At 37.6% G+C, this 27,071-nt stretch overlaps 2 protein-coding genes across 2 annotated transcripts; one reads left to right on the forward strand and one right to left on the reverse strand.

Annotated features, from left to right (window-relative positions):
• Window positions 1-1,579: 1,579 nt before the first annotated feature.
• Window positions 1,580-15,380, reverse strand: LOC135476963 (trichoplein keratin filament-binding protein-like). Its single transcript, XM_064757110.1, has 15 exons — window positions 15,361-15,380; window positions 13,861-14,096; window positions 12,942-13,050; window positions 12,300-12,398; window positions 11,111-11,167; window positions 10,627-10,695; window positions 9,949-10,122; window positions 8,076-8,188; window positions 7,726-7,792; window positions 6,790-6,900; window positions 5,899-5,960; window positions 5,105-5,186; window positions 3,091-3,276; window positions 2,338-2,485; window positions 1,580-1,722 (listed from the first exon to the last, which is right to left on the reverse strand). Exons 2-15 carry the CDS (start codon window positions 14,049-14,051, stop codon window positions 1,580-1,582), a joined length of 1,611 nt encoding a protein of 536 aa, XP_064613180.1. The 5' UTR covers window positions 14,052-14,096; window positions 15,361-15,380.
• Window positions 15,381-15,881: 501 nt separating this feature from the next.
• Window positions 15,882-26,770, forward strand: LOC135476768 (glycolipid transfer protein-like). The gene is made up of 6 exons (XM_064756897.1): window positions 15,882-16,027; window positions 17,158-17,213; window positions 18,765-18,886; window positions 20,861-21,011; window positions 24,512-24,586; window positions 25,541-26,770. Exons 1-6 carry the CDS (start codon window positions 15,916-15,918, stop codon window positions 25,643-25,645), a joined length of 621 nt encoding a protein of 206 aa, XP_064612967.1. The 5' UTR covers window positions 15,882-15,915; the 3' UTR covers window positions 25,646-26,770.
• The last annotated feature ends 301 nt before the right edge of the window (window positions 26,771-27,071 follow it).

A 27,071-nucleotide genomic window follows, 5' to 3' on the forward strand; every position in this document is an offset into this window, starting at 1 on the left:
AGATGAATAAAACATTTTTCTAACAAAGATTTCATTAATTGGTGTTTGACGCTTGATTTAAGAATATTTCTCTTATGTCATGATGCTCAGTTCAGGGGTGGAGAAAATCAGATTGCTTGGAATAAAGCACAGATCTCTGGCAATAGCATCTTGAAAATTCCAACACGCCTAACAATGAACAGGCAAGCATCTTATCCCTACAGCTACAACCAAGATACAGAGATTCAAAATAATGAGGCATATGATACAGTTACTGAAGCAATATGCTAAAATGGCTACCAAGAACACCAAAAAATAGAGTGATAATCTACAAGCCCGATGTACAAAACATTTGTCAAATCTCTGAACACTGTGGTACAATGTTCTCAGTTATAGACTGTTGCAATATGTTACATGGAATAGCTTTTTAAATTGATCAAAATTTTCAACATTCCTAATACATAGCTACTCATTTTGTGCACCTCAAATAGAGTTGCGTATTGCTGAATGAACAGAATGAAGACAAGCACTTGCTAAATGATTTTTGTTGCCACCTTGTAAAAACAACGATCAGTATACATATAGTCTTGAATTTGATTTCCATGCTACTTGCATCATTTGGTTCATTCTTGGCAAGTCTATCATAAAATTCACTCATTTTCTGGACAGAATATTTAGAATCAGAACATTATCATTTCACGATCACTTATAAACTTGTTTCACTCTAGTTTACACTGTGACTGAACTTACGGATGCACGGACAAAGATCACTCCCAAGGGATGCCAGTACACGTACATGCAGTTTATGCTGCCTTAATGACAAAAGTTCTTGACTTGATTGGTGTTTTACGCCGTACTCAAGAATATTTCAATTATACGATGGCGGCCAGCATTATGGTGGGAGGAAACCTGGCAGAACCCGAGGGAAACTGATGACCATCTGCAGGTTGCTGGCAGACCTTCCCACTTACGGCCGGTAATGACAAATGTAAGTTAATGCCGATGAAATATATCAAGGTAAGAATGTTATCACAAGTGTTATCACAAGTGTTACCACAATCAGAGCAAAGATAATAATGTAGACATGAAAAAACAAGCACAAATAGGCAACCGCTGAGACATCCTGCAAAACATCCATGCGGTCTTACACGCAGGACACTTGTTAACTGAATGGGCCATGCTAATGGGTAAGTGTAAAAATCTGACTGATTGAATGGCAACCTGACAGGCAGGGGGACTAACACTTATATACATGTAGGTGCTTGTCTCAGCTAAAAGGATTTGGCATTACTGTCAAAATTTATCAGCCATGTTGTGATTAATAGTCCACGCTGATTAACAACAATAAATGATCATGGTCTCTCAGCCAACTGGTCAACGGTGAATAAAATTTTACAACATCATCACGCAATGATCATGACAATGAAGAAATCCTTTTCACGTTTAACATTCTTATAAGTCAAGATCTGATGTGAAATAGCTGCACTGATAACAAAATAATTACAACAGATTACTTACATAACATTTACATTCAAGTGTTCTTGCTTGGTTCTGGACGGTAAATATTATAACAGTACATGAACATAAACATTTAATGACTTTATGACTCGCTGGGCAGTATAGTGCCGCAAAATGTCTTGTGTGCTTTACAGGTGATAATCTTCTGAATTGGGGTGCCAGGGACCACTGAGGTGACATGGATGTACACGAGACTCATGTCCACGCCTGCTTTCTCCCGTAGTTCTGTAACGAAGGACAAAAACAGAGATATGAGAAAGATAATTTATTATGAAATGAGTTTACCAGCTGGACAAGGGCTTGAGTTTAAGAAACAAACTTTCAGGAAGTATCCCTTTTCAGTACATGTCCCCTGGCAGTTTGAGTTGTCAGAAGTAATAACTATGTCAGAACACAACACGAACAGCTGTAATTTTGATGAAAATTGTCAATTTAACAACCCAAACCTCCAGCTTGGTCTGCAACTTGTCATGGTGTAGAATCGCCAGGTACTAAGTTTCTAGTCAGGGCGATGATCCTTCTAACCCAGGACAAAAATGGCCATAATTTTGCTGAGAATGCTCAAAAGTGAAGCCAACTGGGAAGCTCATCTAGAAGTCGTCATGGTGCAGCCATGTGTTAAATTTCAATTTAATACAGTGAAATGTTTCTATAGTACGTTCTGCTACCAGTAGGTGACTAAAAAGGTAGTTATCAGTAGCCAAAAGGAAGAAAGAACACAATGTAGCTCGCTAATTCAAATCAAATAACTTCATGTTTAAAATTGACCCAACTGTGTTCTGCAACAAATCCACTTGATCGTTCTACATACATGACGTATGTTGTCAGTGGGTAGCTAACTCACCCGTGGTGTGAACGCCTGCCGCCTCATCCTTTCTGTCTCCTGACGTAGCAGCTCCTCCTCTTGCTCCTGATCAACACGCTCTGCCTCATCCTCTAGCCTCAATCTCAGCTCACGCGCCTCAGCCTCCCCGCGACGCGTCCAAATCTACAACACAGCACACACACGAGAGTCAGGTATGTGGAGAGCAGAGTGCACTCCCTTTATACTTTAGGGCATGTTTGAGAATGAGATATATGTATATATATATATATGCTTGGGGTTTTACGCTGTCCTTAGCAACTGTCCAATCATATGACGACAAAGAGTCATTAGGTGCATGTATATATAATGTATCTTCTTGCACGTACATATATACCTTGACTTCTTGTGGCAGGGCGTGTCCGTGCCGCCAAATGGCTACCACCACAGAAGTATCATGCTGAAGATACCAGACATGACACTTCACTCAGTCACATTATACTGACGTTGGGCTAACCTGTCCTGATTACTTTCTCTAACCTCTCAGTGCTAAGCTCCAAACCAGGCGGCAACGAGTACCACTTTTTAAGTCTTCAATATGACCAAGGCGAGTTTGATCCCAAGGCAGGTTTGATCCCAAGGCGGGTTTGATGGCATGTCTAAGATCTAGATGTAATAACCATAATATTCTTACACACATGATAACAATGGTGATAATATTACACCAGGATGATAACACTACCCATACACATGTAATATGGAGATGAAATGTTAACAGGATAACACTTAACCTGTTCCTCCAGTTCCTGTTTGCGAGCTGACTTCAGTGCCTCCGTTTGTTCTTGCTCTCGTCTCGTCATCTGATTGGCCACCTCCATCTCTTGCAGCAGTTCCTCACGCCTCTGCAGCGAGTCTTCCTGCTGCAGACGTAAATCCTCCATCTTGTCCTCAATCTGTATCTGCCGTTCTGCCAACACCTGACATAAGACAAAAAGTTACACATACACACATACTGACGGTGAACATTATGGCTATTTAAAACGAGCTCCATTCCCCACCACAGCTAAATGATAAATTACATCACTACAGCAATGGTGCCGTTGACAGTATGGAGGATTCCAACTAAAGGAATAATATTAGTAACAGAAAAATATGTGTCTGTGTCCTACCTAGCTATGGCAAGGACTGGTTGGACTAGTGGTTAGCATGCTAGTGCAGCATAATGAGACAGAAGCCTCACATCTGTTGCTATGGGTTCAAGTCCAATGACTCCTGAATCATTGCGTCGCCACTATGGAGGCCCCTAGGTTGGAGTTATAGCCCTGACACGAAATCATATCTATCCATATAGTATATATAAGAAAACTGGCGATCTGGTAACCATGACAATCGTGGAAATGAACAAATGTGAGACGTGACACATCATCATCTGTGTATGCATGTATCCCCCAAAAATTAAAGCTCTACACAGAAAACAGTTGGAGTTATAGCCCGGACACGAAATCATATTTATTAATAAAGTATATATAAAGAAAATGGGTATGTGATTACCATGATATCTGCGGAAAGGAATAAATGTGAGACGAGACACACTGTCGTCTCTGTATCTATGTATCCACCAAAAAGTAAAACCCTTGTGGAAAATAATTGGAGATGTAGCCCGGAAACGAAAACGGACAGATGAAATCGGTATAGCATAATACCCTATGCCTAATGGCGAGGGTGTGTAAAAATATGCAAAACATCATAACTTAGTTTCAACAGGCTTCAGAAGTATGGCTTTTCTGGTGTACTCAGAGCTTAATGTTTACTTAAAAAGATAACATTCAAACATTCTAGACAGGACTTCATGTAAGACGCACTAAAAGGGCACACTGTCAACATCAACCACTTTACTGTCAACGTCAACCACTTTGCTGTCAATGTCAACCACTTTGCTGCCAAAAAGGTACGAAAACTGTGGAGACTGGGAATCTCAAAAACTGGATTGAGACTGAGCCAAAGCCCTGAGTGTTGAAAACTCAAGGATAAGCCCCTCAACGACAATGGCTTAATTCAAGTAATTTCCTGATATTGCCCCTCTAATTTTAGATTTACAAGTGTCCTTTGTACAAGTTTTGGCAAAGTGCCATTTACAGTATACACAAAACACAAAACTGATAAATATACCTGCTGTGTGCATCTGTATTATGTTCAACATAAGGTATGGTAACCTGTAAGCAGAAGGCCTTAAACTGTGTCAATTTCAAATAATATACATTCTGGACACCACCTTGATAGCAAGGCCTGTCGAGTTCAGCTAACAAGTAGAACAACCCTGAAATTACACTATGTATGTGGTCAAATTTGTTGAGGATTTAGAGTATGTACAGTGTGAATGATCAAAATGACTGACCGATTTGTGTTTAAGGGTGAGTTCAAGAATTTTTTCCTTATAGGCGTAAACTTCGCCAGGTACCAGACAACTTCGCCAGGTACCAGACAAAAGTCGCCAGGTATCAGACAAAAGTCGCCAGGCACCAGACAAACGTCGCCAGGTACCAGACAAAACTCGCCAGGTACCAGACAAACTCGCCAGGTACCAGAAAAAACTCCCCAGGCAGCAGACAAACCTCGCCAGGTACCAGACAAAACTCACCAGGTACCAGACAAACCTCTCTGTCCCAGACAAACCTCGCCAGGTACCAGACAAACCTCGTCAAGTACTGGACAAAACTCGCCAAGTACCAGACAAAACTCCTGACTTGAACCTGCAGCCCAAACAATGACAGGTGTGAACAATCAAAGAACAGACTATTATCTGACCTCCTTCATGAGCTTCTCCCGCGCTCTCCGTTCCTTCTCCCACTCTGCTTCCCGCTTCTGCCACATGCGGGCCGCCTCGTCCCTGCAGGAGAGAAATGTGCAAGGCTAAAGATGCAGGCAACTAAAGCACTTCACCTACATGCACGTAATATTTCCCCAAAAATGAAAAAAATGATAAAAAAAATGAATAACTACCGGTTAAAGGCATTACCCTTACTAAAAGATAGGGCATGAAAATTTTAACTGACCAGCCCATGTCTAAAGGCAGATATCAAAAGGCTTCCCACTGACAGAATGAGTGACAGATGGAATAACCCAGTTGTAGAGCTGCTGAATAAAAGCTTACAAAAAAAAAAAAAAAACATTTTGTTGAAATATCCACTAAATGTATACATAAAAGCTTCAATCCATACAGACACCCATGTTCCAGTTGAAATGAAATGATTTATTTATTTATTTGATTGGGATTTTTGTACTGTACTCAAGAATATTTCACTCATACGACGGCGACCAGCATTATGATGGGAGGAAACTGGGCAGAACCCCGGGGAAAACCACGACTACATCTGCAGATTGATGCCAGACCTTCCACATACGGCAGGAGAGGAAGCCAGCATGAACTGGACTTGAACTCACAGTGACCGCATTGAGTCCTAACCACCTCTGCCATTTTAATGAAATGAATATTTATGCTTAACTTTCTGTACTCTAATGAAACTGTGATATGGCCCGTTTAAAAAAAAAGAATCCATGACAAATTTTTCTTGTTTGTTCGTTACAGACAGCCCACTTACTGGTACAACATGTCAAGTTCTGCCTCTCTGGCCTTCTCCAAACGGATCTGGTCTTCAATCACCTGTGGGAGAAAAGAAACCAAAACTTTTTTACACTCGTCATACATATTTGTTCTTCAACCAAATTTCGGAAAAAGAAGTGCTGTATTGATAAAGCCAAAGTGCGAGACTGGCTAACATTTAGACTGTTAGAATTTGTCCTTGACAAGATCAAGACCAAAGATAACATGCAATTAAACAATATTTTTGTATAAAAAATCTGGATTCAAGACCTCACCTGATTTAAAATTAACATTTTTTTGGTAGGCTAAGGACAAGTCTGACCGCTATGAGAAGTAAGTGCAAGGACATGTTCATACAGAGCCATAAAAACCAACCAAGAAAAGAATGTCTTAAAACTTATTAAATGTAGTGTCACATCAGGTGTCAATATCAAACTGTTTCAGTGAAGCAACACATATATTGACGGTTTTGTGGCTTGACTAGTTCTGACTCTCTCTCAGGCCACTTCTACCTATTATTACTTATTATTAAATTTGTGGCAAAAAATGGATCCATGCGAATCCAACTGAATTTTGGTTATTATTTTAGGATATCCCAAATAACACATATCGTCTGTGCACGTTACTGTTTCTTTAATGAAGTTCTGAAATTCACGATGCGGGTTTTGTTACAACTTATTCAAATCATTTTACCACCAGAAATAGTTGACTTACGAGATATTTACTGAAAGGCAATGATTTTGTCTAATCTTGATTTAAAAGTGAAAAGAGAACAGGAGGCCCTGAATAAATATTTGATTTCGTTTGAGAAGAATGAATATTTTTGTCCCCAAATCTCTGGTATAGCCTCTATGATATGAAATGACCCTAATACCACGGTGACACTGACCTGCTTCATCCAGGCAGCATCAGCCCTCGCCTGTGCTTTCTTAGCATTCTCCTGTCTCTGGGTGAATTGCTCTTTCTCCAAAAGAGATTCCAAAATTTGACGATCAAGCTCCTGTACAAGGGAAGATTCAAACAGTTTTGGACATGTGAAATAAATCTTCACTAGTGTCAGAAAACTTTTAACACATTTCTCTGAATACACTGACAAAGAAAAGAACATTGGGAAACAAACGGAATCTTATCAACTACCAGCATGTTGCACATGTACTTCAAATGGCCATGTGCACAGAATTTGTTGTACTCAAAGAAAGTATTGGTATGGTATGGTTTAATAAAAAAACTTGCTTTCATAAAATGGTGGGGGCCTCCGTGGCTCAGTTGGTTAGCGCGCTAGCATAGCGTAATGAGCCAGGAGTCTCTCACCGATGTGGTCGCTGTGAGTTTAAGTCCAGCTCATGCTGGCCTCCTCTCCGGTTGTAAGTAGGAAGGTCTTCCAGCAACCTGCGGATGGTCGTGGGTTGCCCCCGGGCTCTGCGCGGCTTCTACCCATCATAATGCTGACCGCCGTCGTTGTATAAGTGAAATATTCTTGAGTACGGCGTAAAGCACCAATCAAATAAATAAACAAATAAATCATAAAATGGCCAGGGCCCAGTTGTTCAAACCTGGTTTAAGACTTAATACCAGATTGAAGTTTAAGCCAAGTCTTCAATTTTGTTCTTAGCCTAAAAAAAACTTGTGTAACATTATATTAAATATAAACTAAAACCGCTGCTGTTATACTTTGTCTTTGGAGAATTGCTTTGGCTGTTGAGTTTGGTTAAAAGTTTAAATACAAAATATGACTTAATACCAGTATTAGATAATACACTTTCAAACAACTGGGCCCAGAGTCTCTGTTAAATAATGTTGGGTCATTTTGAGAATAATGTCTCACCAACTCTTCTTGTATCTGCCTTGATCGTCTGCGCATGTGGGCTATATGTTGTCGTAACAACACGCGACTGTCAAAAGAAGAAATACTTATGCATTCAGATTACATGCTTGAAATACATGTTTTTTTAATTTAATACATTATTTTATTACAACATTTTATGTCATTTTGTCAGACAACTATTTACTACATTTGTACATAATAATTTATACCGAATAATACAGGAGCCAAAAAATAAAAGAGCATAACCGGACTCAAATAACGACACTTTCCCCCCCTCTCACACTACCTCACTTCACTACATACAGGTGACCTTAAAATGACAAAAGTTATTTAATGTGATTCCCTGTTACCCGTGTTCTTGTTTCATCCGTTTCTGCTCCAGGAACTTTCGTTGTTCCTCCATCTGCTCAATTTCCCACTGCTGTCTAATCAGGGCTTCTTGCTCTCTTTTCAGTTTCTCTGCCTAAAACACAAGAGCATTACTTTGATACAAAATGAGCACCAGAAAAGGCAATAACGACTTCTTTTCCCTCCTAGCTCTGTGATATTCAAACAATTCAGGTCCAATTCCAAGAATGACCTAGATGAAAACATTTTTAAAGACTTTTTTGTGAATGCAAGCATCCCCTTTTCCCCCCTGATTCTTCATGCTGTAAGGCAGAGCTCAATCAAAGTATACACAGCTTTAACAATTAAATGTAATTAAATGACAGTGATATTTTTTTATTATACACCATATTCAAGAATACTTTACTGACAGTGATTGGTCAAGTTTATGACTAAAGACAACTTCAGCTTTTCACAGATACTATGTATACCAGATAAACTGGTACACACCAAGGCAAATTCTTACACCACAAATCTGTTAAAGTAGCTAGAGAGATTAAAAGCTTATGTAGATAAGTGATTACATAAGAAACCGTAGCCCTACAAGAAACTGTGGCTTGTAGAAATCCGTGTTTACCGGAGAAGAGAATGAAGTCAATCTGAATGTGTGTCCACAAAACAGGAAAATGGTGGCAAATCTGGTACAACTGCCAGAGGAACCTAATACCCTTCGTGTTCTCCTACATGTACGTAGGCATGTGCATAAAAATTGTATCCCTGCATGAAACTTTACTTGATTACAAAAATTGGTAAATCTGGCAATAAATCTCAAGTCCATAAATCTCATAAGCAATAAAGTTACATAAATCCTATATACAAAAAACTGTTGCCCTGCATGGAGGCTTAATTTCTAGACAAGGTGTTTACTACAGAAAACCGACTAAAGTTTATATAACTGGTAGATGTTGAATTGATAGTCTATCAATTAAAATCAATAAAAAATTATTCACAAAGCCCAAACAACTAAAACCAATAAAACAGTTCAACGTTCCAACAGTAGGCTCTTTGTAGACGAACACAGGCAAAAAGAGATATATATAAAAAACAAAACAAAAAACAAAACATAACTTTCTATCGCTGTATGTTAGAGATCCACATGATTGCATTATACAGAAGCTAAAAAAACAAAGCTAAATCTGCCATCTAAGAATGTGCCTTTACACACCATACCTTAAACTAGGGAGCAAAAAAAAAAGCCTAACCTTCAATCTATGTGTGACAGCGCAAAATACAAGAGCTGAAAAAAAAAAAAGAAAAAAGACCTAAGCTGCCATCCCAGAAAATGCATTTACACACCATACCTTAGACTAGGGAAAGAAAAAAAAATGTCTAACCTCCAATCCATGTATGACAGAACAATGCACAAGAGCTAAAAAAAACAAAGCCTAACCTTCAATCACTGAATGAGAGTCCATTATACATGTGCAGCAACTACAAGAAAAAGCTTAACCTTCAATCCACATATGAGAGCCCATTATACAGGAGCTAAAAAAATAGCTATTAACCAGACACCAACACCGACACTGCCACTTGTCCCCCTTCTCACAATATCTCACACACGGCACACACTAAAAAGACTCATTTTGCCTGAAAAAGAAATGTTTTAATTGGTGTTGCCTATCAAAATTTATATATTTTATATATTTTTATGTACATGTATGTACATTTTACACCTAAATCAACTTCTGCTGGCATGTACTGTCATGAATATGCAAACTACATGTACATATATTCTGAATTAGGTTTGAAAACATCCCCTAAAATAAATGAATAAATAAATTAACCTCTGACCCAGTGACCCAGGCATGAAGCCTGTGAAGGTCATAGCTAACATACCTGTGCCTCTTTCAGTTGTAGCTCCTCCATCTGACTTTTCAGCACGGCTTTTAATTGACGCTCCTCCTCACGCTTTCTCTCTTCTCGTCTCATCGCCATGGTGATTGCCGCCTGACGCTCTTCTTCCATCTCGCGCTCATACTCTTCCTTTTCTTTCCTAGCACTTTCTAGTTTCTAGAAAAAAAACAACAACAAATGTCCACTTAAAAAAAACCCCAAAAAAAGTCTGGATGATTAGACTTGTTTTAGCTTCCCTATGACATAAATCCATGAAAAAGTATTTTAATACAAAAGTTATATCTCACAATGTACCACCCTGACTATTTATGTGAAATATTCCATGTGTATATTTTGGGACAGAACAATGACTTTTATTCCACCATTGCCCAACTTTCAATCAATAATCAATATATGTATCTACATGAAATCTGTGGCGAATAAATTAATCAATCGAAATCAATTAATTATGTTTCACAAAATGTACAATGAACACTGAACAGAAAGATTAGACTGTAAATTTCCAAGGACTGAAACAAACTTCCACAACTTCAGAAGTAATGTCATACACTGTTGTCTTTCTCCGACTGGTCAATAATTCATATGTACTGAATTCAAATAAAAAGATTCTGATTAGAACTTATTATGTCTGATAATCACATGTTACAGGTAAAAACTCACCTCTTCCTTCTCTTCCACTTGACCTGACCAGGCTTCTACCACATGATCTACCAACTGATCTTGTTCAATCTGCTCAAACAGGTAAACATTCTCACTTATAATATACAATGTCAAATACTGAGAGCTTTTCCAATCTGAACACTACAAATCAAGCAGACTTCCAACTTGGCGTATGGCGATGTGATTTTGTGTACTGTATATTTGAACACTGGATAAGATTGGAATGGAATTCACCAATCAACCTTCAAAGAAACTAAGTACCTTTAATAAGAGCAATATTACAATACCACTGTAAGACTCAATGAAATACAATCCTCCAGTGAAGTTAAATGAAGTTTCAAATAAATTTCTTCAGTAACGAATTCCTTGAAAACTTAATGATTTGTCTGAAAACATAAGGATTTATCTGAAAATGTAATGATTTATCTGAAAACATAATGATTTATCTAAAAATATATTAAAGAAACACATAAAACCCTGTTACTTTTCTCAGTTCTGGGTGGTTCTGTTTCCAATGCTCATACAATTTTTCTGAAGCAACCTGAAGAACAAAAAACACAAAAGAACAAATGTACTCTGTATTTGCAACTTCTTTTTTTCTTTTGTACACACCATCTTACATTTATATGAATCTATTTGCCATTAATTTCTGACCTTTCATATTCTACTAGCAAACAAAATTGAAGGAAGCCGATTTTTCCTAATTATTTTATGCCCATGTTAAATAACTCCGTCATATTTATTTGATTACTCAAGAAAGTTTCATTTTAATTTACGACAGAAGCCAGCATTACAGTGGGATGAAACCATTCAAGGCCTGGAGGAAACCCACAACCATCCGCTGACAGACCTTCCTACATACCATCAGAGGGGTAAAACAGGAAGTGGGCTTATGTATATGTGCATATGTGAGAGACTCCTGAGCCATTGTGCTGCCATAGCACACTAACCATTTAACCACAGAGGCCCTCTTTTCTGTTATATCCTGGCTGCCACTTCTATACAGGGAGGGGAAATGAAGAGCTTTGTGCCGCTGGCATTTATGACATAAACTTACATTTATAATACAGCAATCTTCATTTCCTGTATTTGAACCACTTATGCTAGCTTTCAAGCACACAGCAATATGTATAACTGTATTTAGTCAATAATTTAGTAACTGTTTAAAGTCAGTTTAAACTAAAATCTAGGTTAGCTTTCGGCTTCTACTATCTGCTGATGCTGATTGTCAACTCAGTACAGCTGGTACATGTAATGCGATATTCAGAAAGCAGTGGGATCAAACTTAAACAAACAACACATTAAATAAATGAATGAATGCTTGCGGTTTAACATTGCACTTAACAATTTTTCAGTCATACGACGAAGAGGAATCATAAGATGCGTGTACATACACAGGGTCTCCATGTGGCAGGCTGAGTACTGCCCCCCACTGAAGCATCAAGCCAAAGACACCAGATATGACACTCCACCCAGTCACATTACACTGACACTGGGCCAACCAGTTCTGTTTTCTCTAACCTCCCAGTGCTGAGCACCAAGCAAGGTAGCAACAAGTACGATTTTTAAATTCTTTGGTAGGACCCGGAAAGGGTTTGATTCTGGGTCTCCTGAAAGCATTTTGATACTGAGAATATAAGATATATAATGTATTTGCCAAATTACCAAGTTACCTGTTTGCGTTTTTCCTCTCTTGCACTCTTTAGCTCATCCACCCTTTCCCTCATATCCTCCAGGTTGAAGTTACCGTCGGCCAAATCCTTCAGCTCAGCCTAGGTACATGCACAAAATTACAGATTACTCATACATATTCACTACTTTAACCCTGTTTGAATATCCAGGCTGGGAAATTTTGAATTCTAATCAAACATAAGCAATAGCATTACCCTCTGAGGACACACGATGTCTTCATAATCACCAGTTCATCAGGATATTCATGCCATTCAAATGACTCAAAATCAGTAAAATAAGACATTTGCAAAGCAGTTGTCAATAAAGGAAATTAAATATTTTTGACATGAAATTCCTCTGTTATGCCCTATTCTGAGCATAACTTTAGCCAGAATTTCAACTATTAACATGCTCATACCTATTGGCCCATGATAACTGCATGACAGTGGGGCAGATACTCCAGTTAGTGTTGAGATTCCAATGTACATATATATATATATATATACATATATATATAAAAAAACATGACACTTGAGTGCAACTACCTATTCCAATATACAGGCAGTTTGAAGTCAATATAAAAAAACAAGCAAAACTACAGATCTATGTTTCAAATGTTCAATTGGGTTGTGCCATACACTTACCTCATAAGCCAATTTTTCTTTTTGCAACATATCTGCAAGCTTTAATCGTCTTCTCTTAAGTTGAGCAAGTTTGTTTTCTTTTTGGAATATTGCTTTATAGGCATCCATGCTGTGGAAAATAATGCACACCTGTTCATAAAGTGTAAATAATATTAATTACTGACAATTAATAAAAGGCAAAAAAAACCACTAAAATGAAGTATATATATCAGATGAAAGACTAAACACTAACTTGGAAAAGAGTTTGATTTACTTTTTGTAGAATTTTACGGGCGATGTAAAATGGTTTTAAGACATGAAATACATGTACTGCTACGGTCTGCAATGACACAGAGGGTATCACATCCATATGTTTTGCTTGAAACAGTTCATTTCAAGATTCATTTGGTAAATGCATTCATAGATCTACCGTGTATGCACTTCGAATGACAAAATCTAGCAACACTGTCCATGTGTGTTAAGAGGCAAAAACCTGAAGTGAGTAAACCGGTCGCAATATGGTCAGAAACGGTCACCTTCGAATCTAAAGTCTCAAATGTATTTTACTAGGTTGAAACAATTCTATACAAAAAAAAAAAAATCAAACTACAACGTTCATTGGTCTTTCATCTCACATATACTTTATGGTAGTTTTCTTTGCCTTTTAGGCTATTAAGTATCATTAAAAATAAAAACTACATGTTGGATTATGGTTAACATTTAACAGAAATGACCTAAAACAGATATGACCCAAAATATTTCACCCCATCACAAATTTTGGCATTTCTGGGCTAAATATACAATTAAATACCTCACAAACACATACATACACACACACACACCAGATTAAAAGCAAAACTGATAGCCTGCATGCTATTGATCCTGAGAACAGTGCAAAAGGGGTAATCTGGGAAACAGGAAACACTGTATTAATTCTCACCTATTATGGAATGACTTATCACTCGTCCATCCATTTTGCTTTGTTACCTCTACATTAGACTTTTGGAAATATCCAGCTGTGTTGGCCCATTTCTCCCTGAAGTCTGATTCCTTATTACGTCTGTTGACTATTGAATGTTCATAGAAGTTCTTTCTTGTAGCCCAGGATGAGGTCAAAGTTGGCAATGCCATTTCTTTGTCCTATATGTAATGATTTTAAATTTAATACCTGGGACTCTGCAAAGATAAACAAAAATACATTTGCTACGTCTTTTTACTTATTTCAAAGGTGTTTTATGTCTAAACACTACTAAATGTTTGACTTACATGACAGCAGTTAGCCTTATATGTCTTATGGGGACAACGGACAGTGCCAGTATGAATTCACTGCCCGTCCCGTGCTAGCAATACTCAAGATTATCAATAGTCTACTGGTCTCAGACCAGCTGAAGCAGTAGAATTACACAAGCATGTACTGGTCTGACGGACTTATGATTTATCAACATTAATAAATTCACTATAGTAACAATATTATTACAAAAATATGGCTTCAATAAGATTCCATACGGCACATACATATACATATATACATACATATAAAAAAAAAAATCACAGTACAGTTTTATAATGAATGTTTTCCATATACGTTATTTAATTTACTTCAAGAACCAGCCAACATCAAGGAACATCAATAGATTTCAATGCTTGTCCAGTACAAACTAAGTCTGATAAATTTCACATGTAAACAACACAGGCTAAGGGAATATTCAACAAGCTATTCGGATTGAACAGGTTTTGAACTTTGTCATCTATGCCTCAAAAAGCTCTTTGAAGGTCTGTTTTGCCATGAGCAGGAAGGAGGTTGGTGTTTGAAATCTGTGCTGTGTTTTTAGAGAGATACTCAGATAGGGGTAGACTCGCAATGATGGATTGTCAACATTTTAAAATAGCACAAACAGTCCATCAAAATGGATTGCTGTAAAACATGACATGAGAAGTGGGTTAAATGCAAACAACAGTAGCAATCTGAATCTTACAATTCACAAATTCCTTCCTTCCTTCTGAATTTCTTCAGTGAATTGTCAAATTTGTAAAATAAACTATGTTAGTTTGCAGCAGACAGTGACTGGTACATGTACATATCTAATCTCTGTATGACGTGTCCTACAAATAAAAATAATTAAAAATACGCCATCCTACATGTTAACATCAAGAGGTCGAGCAGGGGTACACAGAAAGCTTCCAAACTAGAATGAATAGAGAAATTATATCAACACCCAGTCATAAAATAAGAGCCAGATTTCGTTTGTTCGTGGCGTCGTTGTTGCTGCATGTTTTAACATGTTACAGCTGGTTCATTCTATTTTTCTCGAGATGACAACAAACTACTCCCTTTCCTATTCCCCAAATTCACGTGATTTAGATTTCGTTGAATTGTGCTTGCACTTGCCGGGAAAAGACTGAGGGGAATAAACAATTTAGGACATTAAATATATTTTACCAGATTTGTTGACTTCCGGAGCACGGTTACTACTATTACTTTTCTACCTCCATCTAGCCCGAGGGAAAGAGTTCCTCTTCCAGTCAGTGTGTACGTAACGAAGCGTTTTAAGGGAAATTTATCCAATTTTCGTTGCCATATATTTGTTGTTAACGTGAAGAACAATACGCAAAGAAAGTGCAAAGGAAATTAGTGTCTGTATACTCTAGGTTCAGTCGTATACTAGGGGCACAACTCGTGGAATTTAGCCACCTGTCACCCGTTCGGCTGTTGTTATTTTTGGCCATGACTTCGCGAAGTAGCGACTTCAGAGATTAGTTAAGTTTAAGAAGGATAACATTTGAGACAAATTAGACTCTGATTGTTGTAAAAGTGTCCACAGGCGCCGGTATTTCATATTTTAGGAAGGTTATTATTAGGAAACTTTGAGTTCAAGTTTGACAGAATTTAACAACAACAACAACAACAACACCGGATCAGTGTCAACCGGTGTTTTTGATTGGCGACCGGAGTATTTTTTGATAATTAATTCATTTATAACTAGGACTAAGAAAAATGTCATTATTTGCCAAAATGGAACACAGGTTTCAGCCTGTGCCTGATGACAAGCAAATTTTGGTACAGCCCTTTCTTCAAGCCTGCAACGATGGGATAATACCGTTTTTAGGTGAGAAAGTTCCTGTTTTAGCCGTTGGTATCACTTATATGTGTTCATCGCATCTAATGACTCCTGAAAATTAATGAAAAATTGTTTAGCATGACATAAAACCCCAAACATACATATGTATGTAGAACCTACTGTAAGTCCTCAACCGCTAAATCATTTTTTTCAGTGAAATTTATGTACATGTATATACAGTAAGTCACTTCAGCATTTCACACGGCTGCCATTTTATTTACAGAAATGTTGCAATATCTGGCATTACACAAGAGATGAGTGCTAATTTTCACTCAACAGCCTATGCTTTAACCTAGCGGTGACATGCTTACTACGTTAAATACAGTATCGATATCTGTTTCATTAAAATTCTGCTCAGGAAATTGTGTCCCTGTTTGCAGTAACTTACATGTGTAGTAAAAACAATGAAGAATCTGAAAATGCCAAGTAGAAAGTGTTACTTAGAATTGTTACCACTTTATTGGCATTGAGAATCAGCTGCAACCTCAAGACTCTCCATGACTGGGTGCTAAATTTGACCATGGCTGTTTTGTTGTTAGGAGTGTAGTGTTGTGTATCCTAAAATGCGAATGTTGCTTATTATTATGAAAATAATGCTAAAAATGATTTGTTTGTGTCATTAAAGATCCAAGCTTCACGAAACTGCAAATTATTTCTCTACACCCCATAGTTCTCTCAATGTTTCAAAACATTGGTTGCAGAGAGAGTTGAAAAGGTTGAAGAATTGGGGTAGTCACTATTATTTTAAATTTGGTTTCTCTTGTCTGATATTATTTCAGTAAACAAAATCAAGCTTAGGCATATCAAACTTGATTCCTTCGGCTTGCTTCCTGTCACGTATGTGCATCGTACATTTTACCCCCACCTCGCAAGTCATTTTTCTGTTGTCACAAAATATAGCTGTAGGTAGACAATGCACACTGTTTTTCAACTTGTTATGTTGTTTTAAGACGCTTAGTACAATATAGCCCGTGAAAAACGGTGCAGAGTGTCTTACTGTAGGACATGTAATCATAGACACCCTAGCCAGTCACACCCAATTCACTATTTTCTTGATTTGGACACTATGTGAATGTATTTGCCTCATGCTTAACACACAGTTTGATCCTTGTTTACAGAAGCCTTTGGGAAAACTTTTATACCTGTAAAGTCAGATGTGGCTGGTAATATAAATGTAAGTTTTTATTTTGTTTTAGAATATGGCACATATTTGCACATCTGCATGTAGTAGTCAGATGGATATAAATATTAATCTATTCTTAACTAGGTAATTTATAATCATTGTCTATGAATTCACTGAGAATTTCACTTTTGTGTGGTACAGGGGATTTTGTGATATTTGTCCTGTAAAACAAGGCTTTATAATTTGTGATTTTTTATATTTTTTAGAGAAAAAAAATGACTGTGATTAAAAGGTCTGCCTGTCTGAAATCCTGTCTAGATATCCCATCAAAATGGCAACAGTTGTTGACTCATAAACCAATATACATATACGTATATATGTATAATCCAGTTACTATTGATTTTCTTTATTCTATTGTGCATAATACATGTATGTCCAAGTAGAGGCAATAAGTTTAGCAGGGCATGTATTGTACATAGCCCAAATCAAGTGAATGTCTAGATGGCCCTTTTTTCCATCCCCTGTTTGAGCTATACCCATTTGTCAGTGTAAGATTGTAACAAGGATTACACTGACTAAACCTTGGACAGGGTACCAGGTCTCATGTTTGTAAAGCATCTGAAGACTTTAGTAAATTGCAGTTGCTTAAAAAGCCAAACACTGAACAGACAAGAACTCAAATTGTGGCTAGTACATTGTAGTAAAGCTTCCAATAGGAAAACATTTTAATTGTAGCGGTATATTTGAATTTTTGATTTAAGTCTTAAGATGTTCATTAAATATGGGCCCAGGTCTTATTTATCTATTTGATTGGTGTCTAATGCTGTACTCAAGAATATTTCACTTATACAACAGGCGCATGAGCATGAGCTGAACTTAAACTTACAGCCATGGCATTGGTGAGAGGCTCCAGCGTCATTGTGCTAACCACCTCAGCCATGGAGGCCCTGGTCTTACAGGACTCATGAAAATGAACTCTAAAACAAAGATCATTGTGGTTTTAAAAGAAATGAAGAATATTATGCAAAGATTTTTTTTTTTTTAATTTTCAATTTTGAGTCACATTATATATTGCGTATTTTCCGACAGTGGTCAGAAATTTTCTTAAATGAGGTCAGTGATGAACTTACTAGTTTAGCCTCCTGCCTAACCCCACCCACCCATGCGGGCTCCTTTCTCCTAGCAGTTGTTTTGTTGGCAAGTATCACTGTTGATGTTTACACTGCATGCCACCTTGGAGGTTCTGAATGACTTCAGTCCATCAGAGAATGCTAGAAAGGGTTTTTTGTACCTTGGTGTGTTAGGATATGTCCTAACCCCCTAAGTTAAGAAGTAAAAACCTTATAGTTTGTGTCAACTTTAATAAACATCAATAAAACATCCTTCAGCCTCAACACGTTACAGATAGAATGACTTCAGTGGGGTTCTCAGGATCTCTACATAAAGAAATAAACACCAGATGTTTTGTGCAACCTTCAGAATAAACATTCATAGAAGATCCTTGAGCCAAATTAGCTAGCAAGGTTACAGAATGGTGTTCAATGTGATACTGCTACTCCCGATCAAATTCTAATACGTTGTTTCTGTTACATGAACTTGCAGAAACTACAGACAAAATTTGACAGTGACCCTGAGAAGTTTTCCTCCTTCAATGCCATGCTAGAAGATGAGGTGAAAACACAGGACACCGACCTTGCCAGAGTAGGAGGGCTTTGGTTGAAAAGGTAAATTGCTTCATGGGGCATGGATAAATCAGGGCTTTATTTTCAGTGTTGTAATCCAGGAGTGCAGTTCTCATCAGGATTCCTGTCAATCAGAACTTGTTAAAAGGAAAAATGGAAGAAGTCCATTTTCATATGGAATTTTATATGCAATTGCGAGAGGCTTGGAACAGAAGAAAATTACATCTTACTTTTAATAAATCTGATATATTGGGTCACTCATTGTATATCCTCAGTGTTTTGTATTTATTTATTTCATTATTTCTTAACACAGCATTTCAGAATTTTTCAATAACACAATAGTGGGTAGATTTATAGGTCGAGGAACAAATGGGCAGTTGAAAGATAAGACATTGTGTGTTTCTTGTGACAAGTATGTAAATGAGATGCATATTGATGTTGATGTATGTCAAGCAGTTTAGGGCCGGTTTCATGAAGCTCACTTAGCTGAGTTTGCCCTTAACTACCACGAGAACGCATGTTGTAGAGATATGAAGTGCACTTAGCTAAGGGAAACTTAACACCCAGTATGCTTCATGAAACAGGCTGTTGGACTGGTTGGCTCTCTTCACTTAATACGTGCAGTTCTGTAAAACATTGAGAGAATCTGTGGTTCAACAGATTCACGTGAATCTGTGGTTCACGGTGATAGAAAACACTGCAAAATCCATTAGTGTGCAACACAGTTATCAGCTTTAATATTATTTTTCTTTTTTTGACAATATTATTATTCAAAAGCACTCATTTATCGCAACACTTGGTTAAAAATATTTAGACACCAATCAAATAAATAAAATAAATACTAATCATTGTGGAACTTTGAGGATTAACAAAACAGTGAGTGATCTTTCTAAAAGCGTGGTGTTTTGGTTCCTTCGTGGACTTTTCCAATGTGATGGTAGACAGACAACAGAGATGTACTCTAGATATTTGCTTGTTGTATTTCTTTAAAACAGTTAATTTTAATCTGATACTGAGACATGCTGTTGTCATTTGACTCAGCGACAGTTGAGGTTTTAGTTTGTGAGTAGCTTGCTTAAGAGTGTCAAACGAATTAATTTTATTTACAATAAACTTTAACGTTTAAGTTCTTGATGTTTTGTAAAGTTGAAATTTATTGCCCGTAGCCTCAAAATTTTCATGTATAGGTACAAAGAAACTATGACCATGGTTCATGCCATATCTAGTCTGGCTATTTTGTTTTTTTTTTGGCACATCACTAGTCAATATCAGTAAAAGTAGTCTGGCGCAGTAAAAGTAGCCCTGGGTGCAGTTGCACTTTTGTTAATGCACAAGCCTGTGATTGGAATGTTGACCAATCAAAACTTCACATTATTCATGTAATGTGTGGGATAGCAGGGGATAAATTTGATTAATGTACCTTTCATAATACATTTCTCATATATCGCCGTAGTGATATTCCAAATTTCCTGAAAATATCCGTTTCAGTGGCATGGTGGTTAAAGTGACTGTCTGGAAGTGGAGAGATCTGCAGTCAAACCCAGCTTTGGTCATACCAAAGACTTTAAGTTTGGTACTTAATATCGTTATTGCTTCACATGAGGTTACAGAGGTTAGAGCAATAAACTGGTTGGTCCAGTGTCAGTATAATGTGACTGGGTGGGGTGCCATGTCTGGTATCTTTGGCGTGATAATTCTTGGCACAAGAAAACACTGTGTACTGTGGCTCCTTGTCACCATATGCCTGAGAATTGTTAAGTACGACATAAAAATGTAAACATACATGTATATGAAACATGTCCTGAAAACTATGATTGGTGTTACTTTCATAGACATGTACCAGATTAACTTCTAATTTCAGAAAGCATTTGGAATTATTTCTTTTTTTTTTTTTTTTTCAAATTATGGTTAAATAAATTTTAGAATGTGCCAAGTTTTTTATGAGGACATGGATAGATGCTTATTAAATAGTGCTGTGATGTGCTGATATGTAATGGTATGCTTCAAATGTTTCAGGGGACTTGAATTCATTTGTACAATTTTTCGCATGATGATTGAAGAATATAAAAGCGGCAACATGTCTGAAAACTTTGGTGCTATCACACGGAAAGCCTATGAGCAGAGTTTGAAAAAATATCATGGGTGGCTTCTGCAAAAGATGGTATTGGTGAGTGATATATCTCTCTTGTAGTAAATTAAATATAGTAGATAATGACTAACTGTACATTGTAACATTTCAGTTTGGACAAGCTAGGTGCTGGTTCAAATCTGTCCTTGGACAGGGAATTTATAGATTCTTTCCGCTCTTATTGTTTGTGGAACCTTGGTGACAAGCAGTGGTCGCTATGCTTGTGTTTGGACAGGGAATTTATAGATTCATTCCGCTCTCACTGTTTGTGGAACCTTGGTGACAAGCAGTGGTCGCTATGCTTGTGTTTGGACAGGGAATTTATAGATTCTTTCCGCTCTCACTGTTTGTGGAACCTTGGTGACAAGCAGTGGTAGCTATGCTTGTGTTTGGACAGGGAATGTATAGATTCTTTCCGCTCTCACTGTTTGTGGAACCTTGGTGACAATCAGCGGGCTCTATGCTTGTGTTTGGATAGGGAATTGATAGATTCTTTCCGCTCTCACTGTTTATGGAACCTTGGTGACAAGCAGTGGTCGCTGTGCTTGTGTTTGGACAGGGAATTTATAGATTCTTTCCGCTCTCACTGTTTGTGGAACCTTGGTGACAAGCAGTGGTCGCTATGCTTGTGTTTGGATAGGGAATTTATAGATTCTTTCCGCTCTCACTGTTTATGGAACCTTGGTGACAAACAGTGGTCGCTATGCTTGTATGGTCTTGTGCACAGTTCATACCACTTGTTAAGCATGAAAATAAGCAGTAGGACAGGGACAGTGTCTTGTACCAAATATTCATTTGACAGGGGATAACTGTTTGGTACAGAACAAAACTGCTATGTAAATCACATTGTAACTTTGTTAATAATGTGGAAAGCTGGAAGACTTGCCATTATGTTCGGTACCAACTTAAACTTATTTGCTTTTGCACATATCTGCTGTATTTCTGCAACATTTTCGCAAGCAGGGTTCATGAAGAAATCGAGGTTCAATCCACGGCAGGCAAATGGGGAGATTGGGGATAATCCTGCCCCGCTAAGACACACATCGCGCTCTGCAGGAGGTCTGACATTCGTAAACCCCCATGTGCTGAGAGACCCGGTACAACAACAACACCTTTCAGTCAGCCAGCATAGCTGTGTGCGGGAAATATAAAGTGCAAAACTATTACAGAGAACAGGTGGTTGCCCTCTTCATCTCTCGATATAACAGTAATTGTATTCTCGTGCCTGCATTTGTGTACAGGAGTACTGGGAAGACGGTTCGCTTCAAAATCCACACCAGCATATATCTCAAGTTCTAGACAAGTCTGAAAAGCACATTCTTTATGCTTGGACTTAAAGTTTCTAGCTGATAATCGAAATAACAATCTATGTCCGTTTCTAAAATATTCATTGAATATTAAATATATATTTAAATATATTAAAAACTGTACAGGACTGTGTGATGGTTTTACTGAAATGGTTTAGTATCAAGGCCAAACTCAAATTCGTAGTTAAAAGTTGTAATCATCACTAGGTACATGACAATATGTAAAATTTTGAACTCTCGTCATATGGTCTAGATTTGGCGGAAGATATCACAGTTGATCTTTTGGACAAGGGGGGGGGCAAAGAAAATAAGTTCATCTGATTGGTCAGTGTTAAATTCTGTAAGTTATCAGTTACCTGAAAGACAATTTGGCACACGTGACATTGAGTTCCCAGAATATGTGATGAGGAATGGCAGTACAATGTTTTAAGATATGATACTGTTAATGGTCATCAAATTTCTCACATGTGAACACTATGCTCAACACGTGCACACTGTGTTTATGATGGCCATTTTATGAAATCTTCCCACTATATTGAGTGAAATATTCTTGCGCACTGCTTAAAATACCATCAATACGTTCGATATATCTGTACTAGACTGTTCTAATTACGCTCATTGGAGATAGGTGTGAGCCGCATTACATGTTTAAAAATACGCTCTTCACTTCTAGTGCACGCATCTTTTTAGTCACAGCCAATGAAAACATAGGTTTTTGCTGAGACCGTTAATTCCATGTGTTCAGATTCAGTACTGAGAGGAAGGTTCTGATGTTGCGGTGAGCTCTCACGCAAGAAATAAAGTTAATGAGGGGATTTCGTGGAGGGTTTAGCGGTGTTGGACAGGCGTTGGCGTAGAGAGTTTGACCTCGATTTCACTGATTTGGAATCCCTGATTGCGGCACACAACATCGTTTGATGACTGTTTTCATACATGACTACCGATTGATTTAGCGCACAGCACGGTGGGATTTTTCAGGAATTTCATGAAGTTGTGTAGTTAATTGGATAGCCATGCAGTTTTTAAGTTTAGTCATTCCGCTCTGCATGACACCAGTCAGAATTAGGGGCGGACGCTGAAAGCCTATAGCCCTGCAGGCATTGTCTATACCCACACCACCCGTCGCGCGGTCTTCTGCTAAGTGATCAGTGGTATGAAAACAAGTTATTCCCCCTCTACTCGCGGCATGGGCCTTTAACTTCATATAGGTCGGGGCAATGTTGTAGAGTTGCGAAGTCATGCAGCAAGATGAACTGTTCTCAGCTCCTTGCGAAGTGGTTTTGGAAATAGCGTATATGTCAGATGTAGTGCCTCAGGCATTCCAGTTACCTCCACTCATAAATTTTGTAACCTGTCATCAAAGTAAGTGAAAAATTCTAAAGTATGGCATTGAGCAAATCACGCTTTGCTAATGCATTTTGACATAAACATTTTAAGCAACTTAAAACTTTTTAAAACCAAATGAAGAGACTTGCTATATTAGCATGTCTTTGATCAGCTTAAAACCAAATGCAGAGACTTGCTATATTAGCATGTCTTTGATCAGCTTAAAACCAAATGCAGAGACTTGCTATATTAGCATGTCTTTTATCAGCTGAAAACCAAGTGCAGAGACTTGCTATATTAGCAGGTCTTTTATCAGCTTTTTGTGCCGTTTGTTGAGTTACATGTATGCATGTATACAATGTGTCATTTTTTCTCATTAAGTTTATCATTTCTGAAAGTGAACCTTCTGTAAGAGAATGGGTAAATAAACTAAACTAAACTAAACTTAACAATTAATTGAATCTAGAGGTTTTCAGGTACCAGACGAAGATCAATGGTTTCCTCTGGCATACCAGTTTCCTCCAACCATAGACCTGACTGCAAGCTTATAAGTGGACAAATCTTGAGAATGGTGCTGTATTAGTCAGAATGAAAATTAAAACAAATTGTGTACTGCAATACCCCATTTATTTCCTGATAATGTCTGGGTACTTTAAATGATCTAAATTTTTCGACTAAAAAGTATAGTTTCAGAAACAAATAAATACCATAAATATTACCTGTGTTGCTGAAACTGACATTATTCCAGTAGGAAATCACCCTACCTTGCTAAGAAACCTTGAAACACCTTCCTAAGATCCACAAAACTCTCAGAATCAGGAAAAATTTGCAACTTTTTCATGGGCAGAATATTTGGTCATCATACAAAGAATTTTTTTTTGGATGACCTTGTGTTTCATTTTTCAGGGTATATCAAGAACACTGCCCAGCACAAAAAACATGTTAAAAATGTTATCAGAATCTGAGGACACAAATGATCAGGTGAGATACATTTATGTTATCAAGAACCCTGCCCAGCATAAATAACATGTTAAAAATGTTATCAGAATCTGAGGACACAAATGATCAGGTGAGATACGTTTATGTTATCAAGAACCCTGCCCAGCATAAATAACATGTTAAAAATGTTATCAGAATCTGAGGACACAAATGATCAGGTGAGATACATTTATGTTATCAAGAACACTGCCCAGCACAAATAACATGTTAAAAATGTTATCAGAATCTGAGGACACAAATGATCAGGTGAGATACGTTTATGTTATCAAGAACACTGCCCAGCACAAATAACATGTTAAAAATGTTATCAGAATCTGAGGACACAAATGATCAGGTGAGATACGTTTATGTTATCAAGAACACTGCCCAGCACAAATAACATGTTAAAAATGCTATCAGATTTCGTAAATTTGGCAGATTTGTTAGGGATTTGTTGTCGTTTCATTTTGTGAATTTTATTTTACAAGTTAGGCCACACCAATTTAATTTATTGTCTTACAGGCAGAATAAATCTTTTTCAAATGTCCGAGGACGATATGAAAATAAAACTTTAAAATCCTCAAATTTGTTAGAAATATGGACTCTCTGAGCATTGTTTCTGATGAAGACATATTTACTTGATATGAAAGCTTTCAAAAAGGGGAAAATGTCAAGATCAGACAAAGTAAAAGGTGGACTTACTTTAAAGCACAAAAATAGTATTGGTATCGCCTGATTGCTGTTTTAAGACAAGATTTGGACTTTTAAAATGAGACCTTGTCAACACAACGCCTCCCAAAGGTTGTCCAAAATAGTGGTGGAAGAAACCTACGACAATGGAAAGTACTTAATATACTTGTGCGTGACCATGGGGATTTACCCACTTCTGGTGGCCCCTTTTTACAAGTGCTGACGCGTTTTATTAACATTTCACATTTTAATTCTTTTTTTTTCCAGCTCATCATGGACATGTACCAGTTTGAACAAGAATTATTTGCCAACCTGGAGGTTCTGAACGCCCTCTTCATCAATATGGATCTTGATGACCAGTCCAAAGTTTGACCAGAAACAAGGGAAACAAGGAATCAAGAGTACGTGTGTCAGGCCTTACCTTACGTGTGTGTAATTTATCCATACGAAGCATGCACTTTGGAGTAACAGATGTTGCTAATTACTTGCCTGCCATAAAAACATATAAATGAGATGCAATTTGATTGGGAATGATATGTCATAGTAAATGCTCATTTGTCCACTTTTTCTCTGTCTTGACCACTCATCCAAAACTGACCTAGATCTATTGTTGTAGGAATCAGCGTCAGCCCGTCCATCCCGCTGTCTGTCCACTCTTTCATGTTTGTAGCTGAATCTATCAAACTTATACATAAAAGTTCAAAAGTTCACTGAAGAATTAGGCAAACGTTATTCATATTCCTTTTTTTTTTCAAGTTCATTGGAGTTATTTTATATTTTGGGACTACCTTGAAAACATGATATCTCCTGCAATTTTCCTCAAACCTGTATCATGTACCCTATTGTTTTCATTGACCTATTTGTTTTCAACGTAATTTCTCCTGGGCCTGTTTTTCAATTCAAGGGTTGCTTTCTTTAACAGATTTTAACTTTCAAAATCAGAAAGGAAGGACCTGTCAGGTTCTTGTTGGTTTGGGTGCTGGTTTAAAAGCAGTTCAAATGTGTACACAGTTGTTAAAAATTCTATATGATATGCCTATCAGACATTATGTACATGAACTCTTTTAATGGTATCTGAATCAAAATGTGTATTTAGGTTCCCTATTGTTCATAATGGGAAACATTCACAGAGGAAAATGTCCATAGTGGGACATAGCACGGGGAACGGTTCATAGTGGGACATAACAGGTTAAAATTTTCATAGTGGGACATAACAGGTTAAGAGGTTCATAGTGGGACATAACAGGGGAAAATGTCCATAGTGGGACATAACAGGTTAAGAGGTTCATAGTGGGACATAACAGGTTAAGAGGTTCATAGTGGGACATAACAGGTTAAGAGGTTCATAGTGGGACATAAGTTAAGAGGTTCATAGTGGGACATAACAGGGGAAAATGTCCTTAGTGGGACTAACAGGGGAAAATGTCCATAGTGGGACATAACAGGTTAAGAGGTTCATAGTGGGACATAAGTTAAGAGGTTCATAGTGGGACATAACAGGGGAAAATGTCAAAAGTGGGACGTAACAGGTTAAGAGGTTCATAGTGGGACATAACAGGTTAAGAGGTTCATAGTGGGACATAACAGGTTAAGAGGTTCATAGTGGGACATAAGTTAAGAGGTTCATAGTGGGACATAACAGGGGAAAATGTCCATAGTGGGACTAACAGGGGAAAATGTCCATAGTGGGACATAACAGGTTAAGAGGTTCATAGTGGGACATAAGTTAAGAGGTTCATAGTGGGACATAACAGGGGAAAATGTCCATAGTGGGACGTAACAAGGGAAAATGTTCATA

This window comes from Liolophura sinensis, chromosome 10 (assembly GCF_032854445.1).
Source record: "Liolophura sinensis isolate JHLJ2023 chromosome 10, CUHK_Ljap_v2, whole genome shotgun sequence".
Classification (NCBI taxonomy): Eukaryota; Metazoa; Mollusca; class Polyplacophora; order Chitonida; family Chitonidae; genus Liolophura; species Liolophura sinensis.

Coding starts and splice junctions, on each gene's coding strand:
- LOC135476963 (XM_064757110.1), bottom strand. CDS start 14,051: ATGGCATTGCCAACTTTGACCTCATCCTGGGCTACAAGAAAGAACTTC. Junction 13,051..13,860: donor GATAAGTCATTCCATAATAG/GTGAGAATTAAT, acceptor TATTTTCCACAG/CATGGATGCCTATAAAGCAA. Junction 1,723..2,337: donor GGCGTTCACACCACGGGTGA/GTTAGCTACCCA, acceptor CCTTCGTTACAG/AACTACGGGAGAAAGCAGGC.
- LOC135476768 (XM_064756897.1), top strand. CDS start 15,916: ATGTCATTATTTGCCAAAATGGAACACAGGTTTCAGCCTGTGCCTGAT. Junction 21,012..24,511: donor TTCTGCAAAAGATGGTATTG/GTGAGTGATATA, acceptor TTCATTTTTCAG/GGTATATCAAGAACACTGCC. Junction 24,587..25,540: donor CTGAGGACACAAATGATCAG/GTGAGATACATT, acceptor TTTTTTTTCCAG/CTCATCATGGACATGTACCA.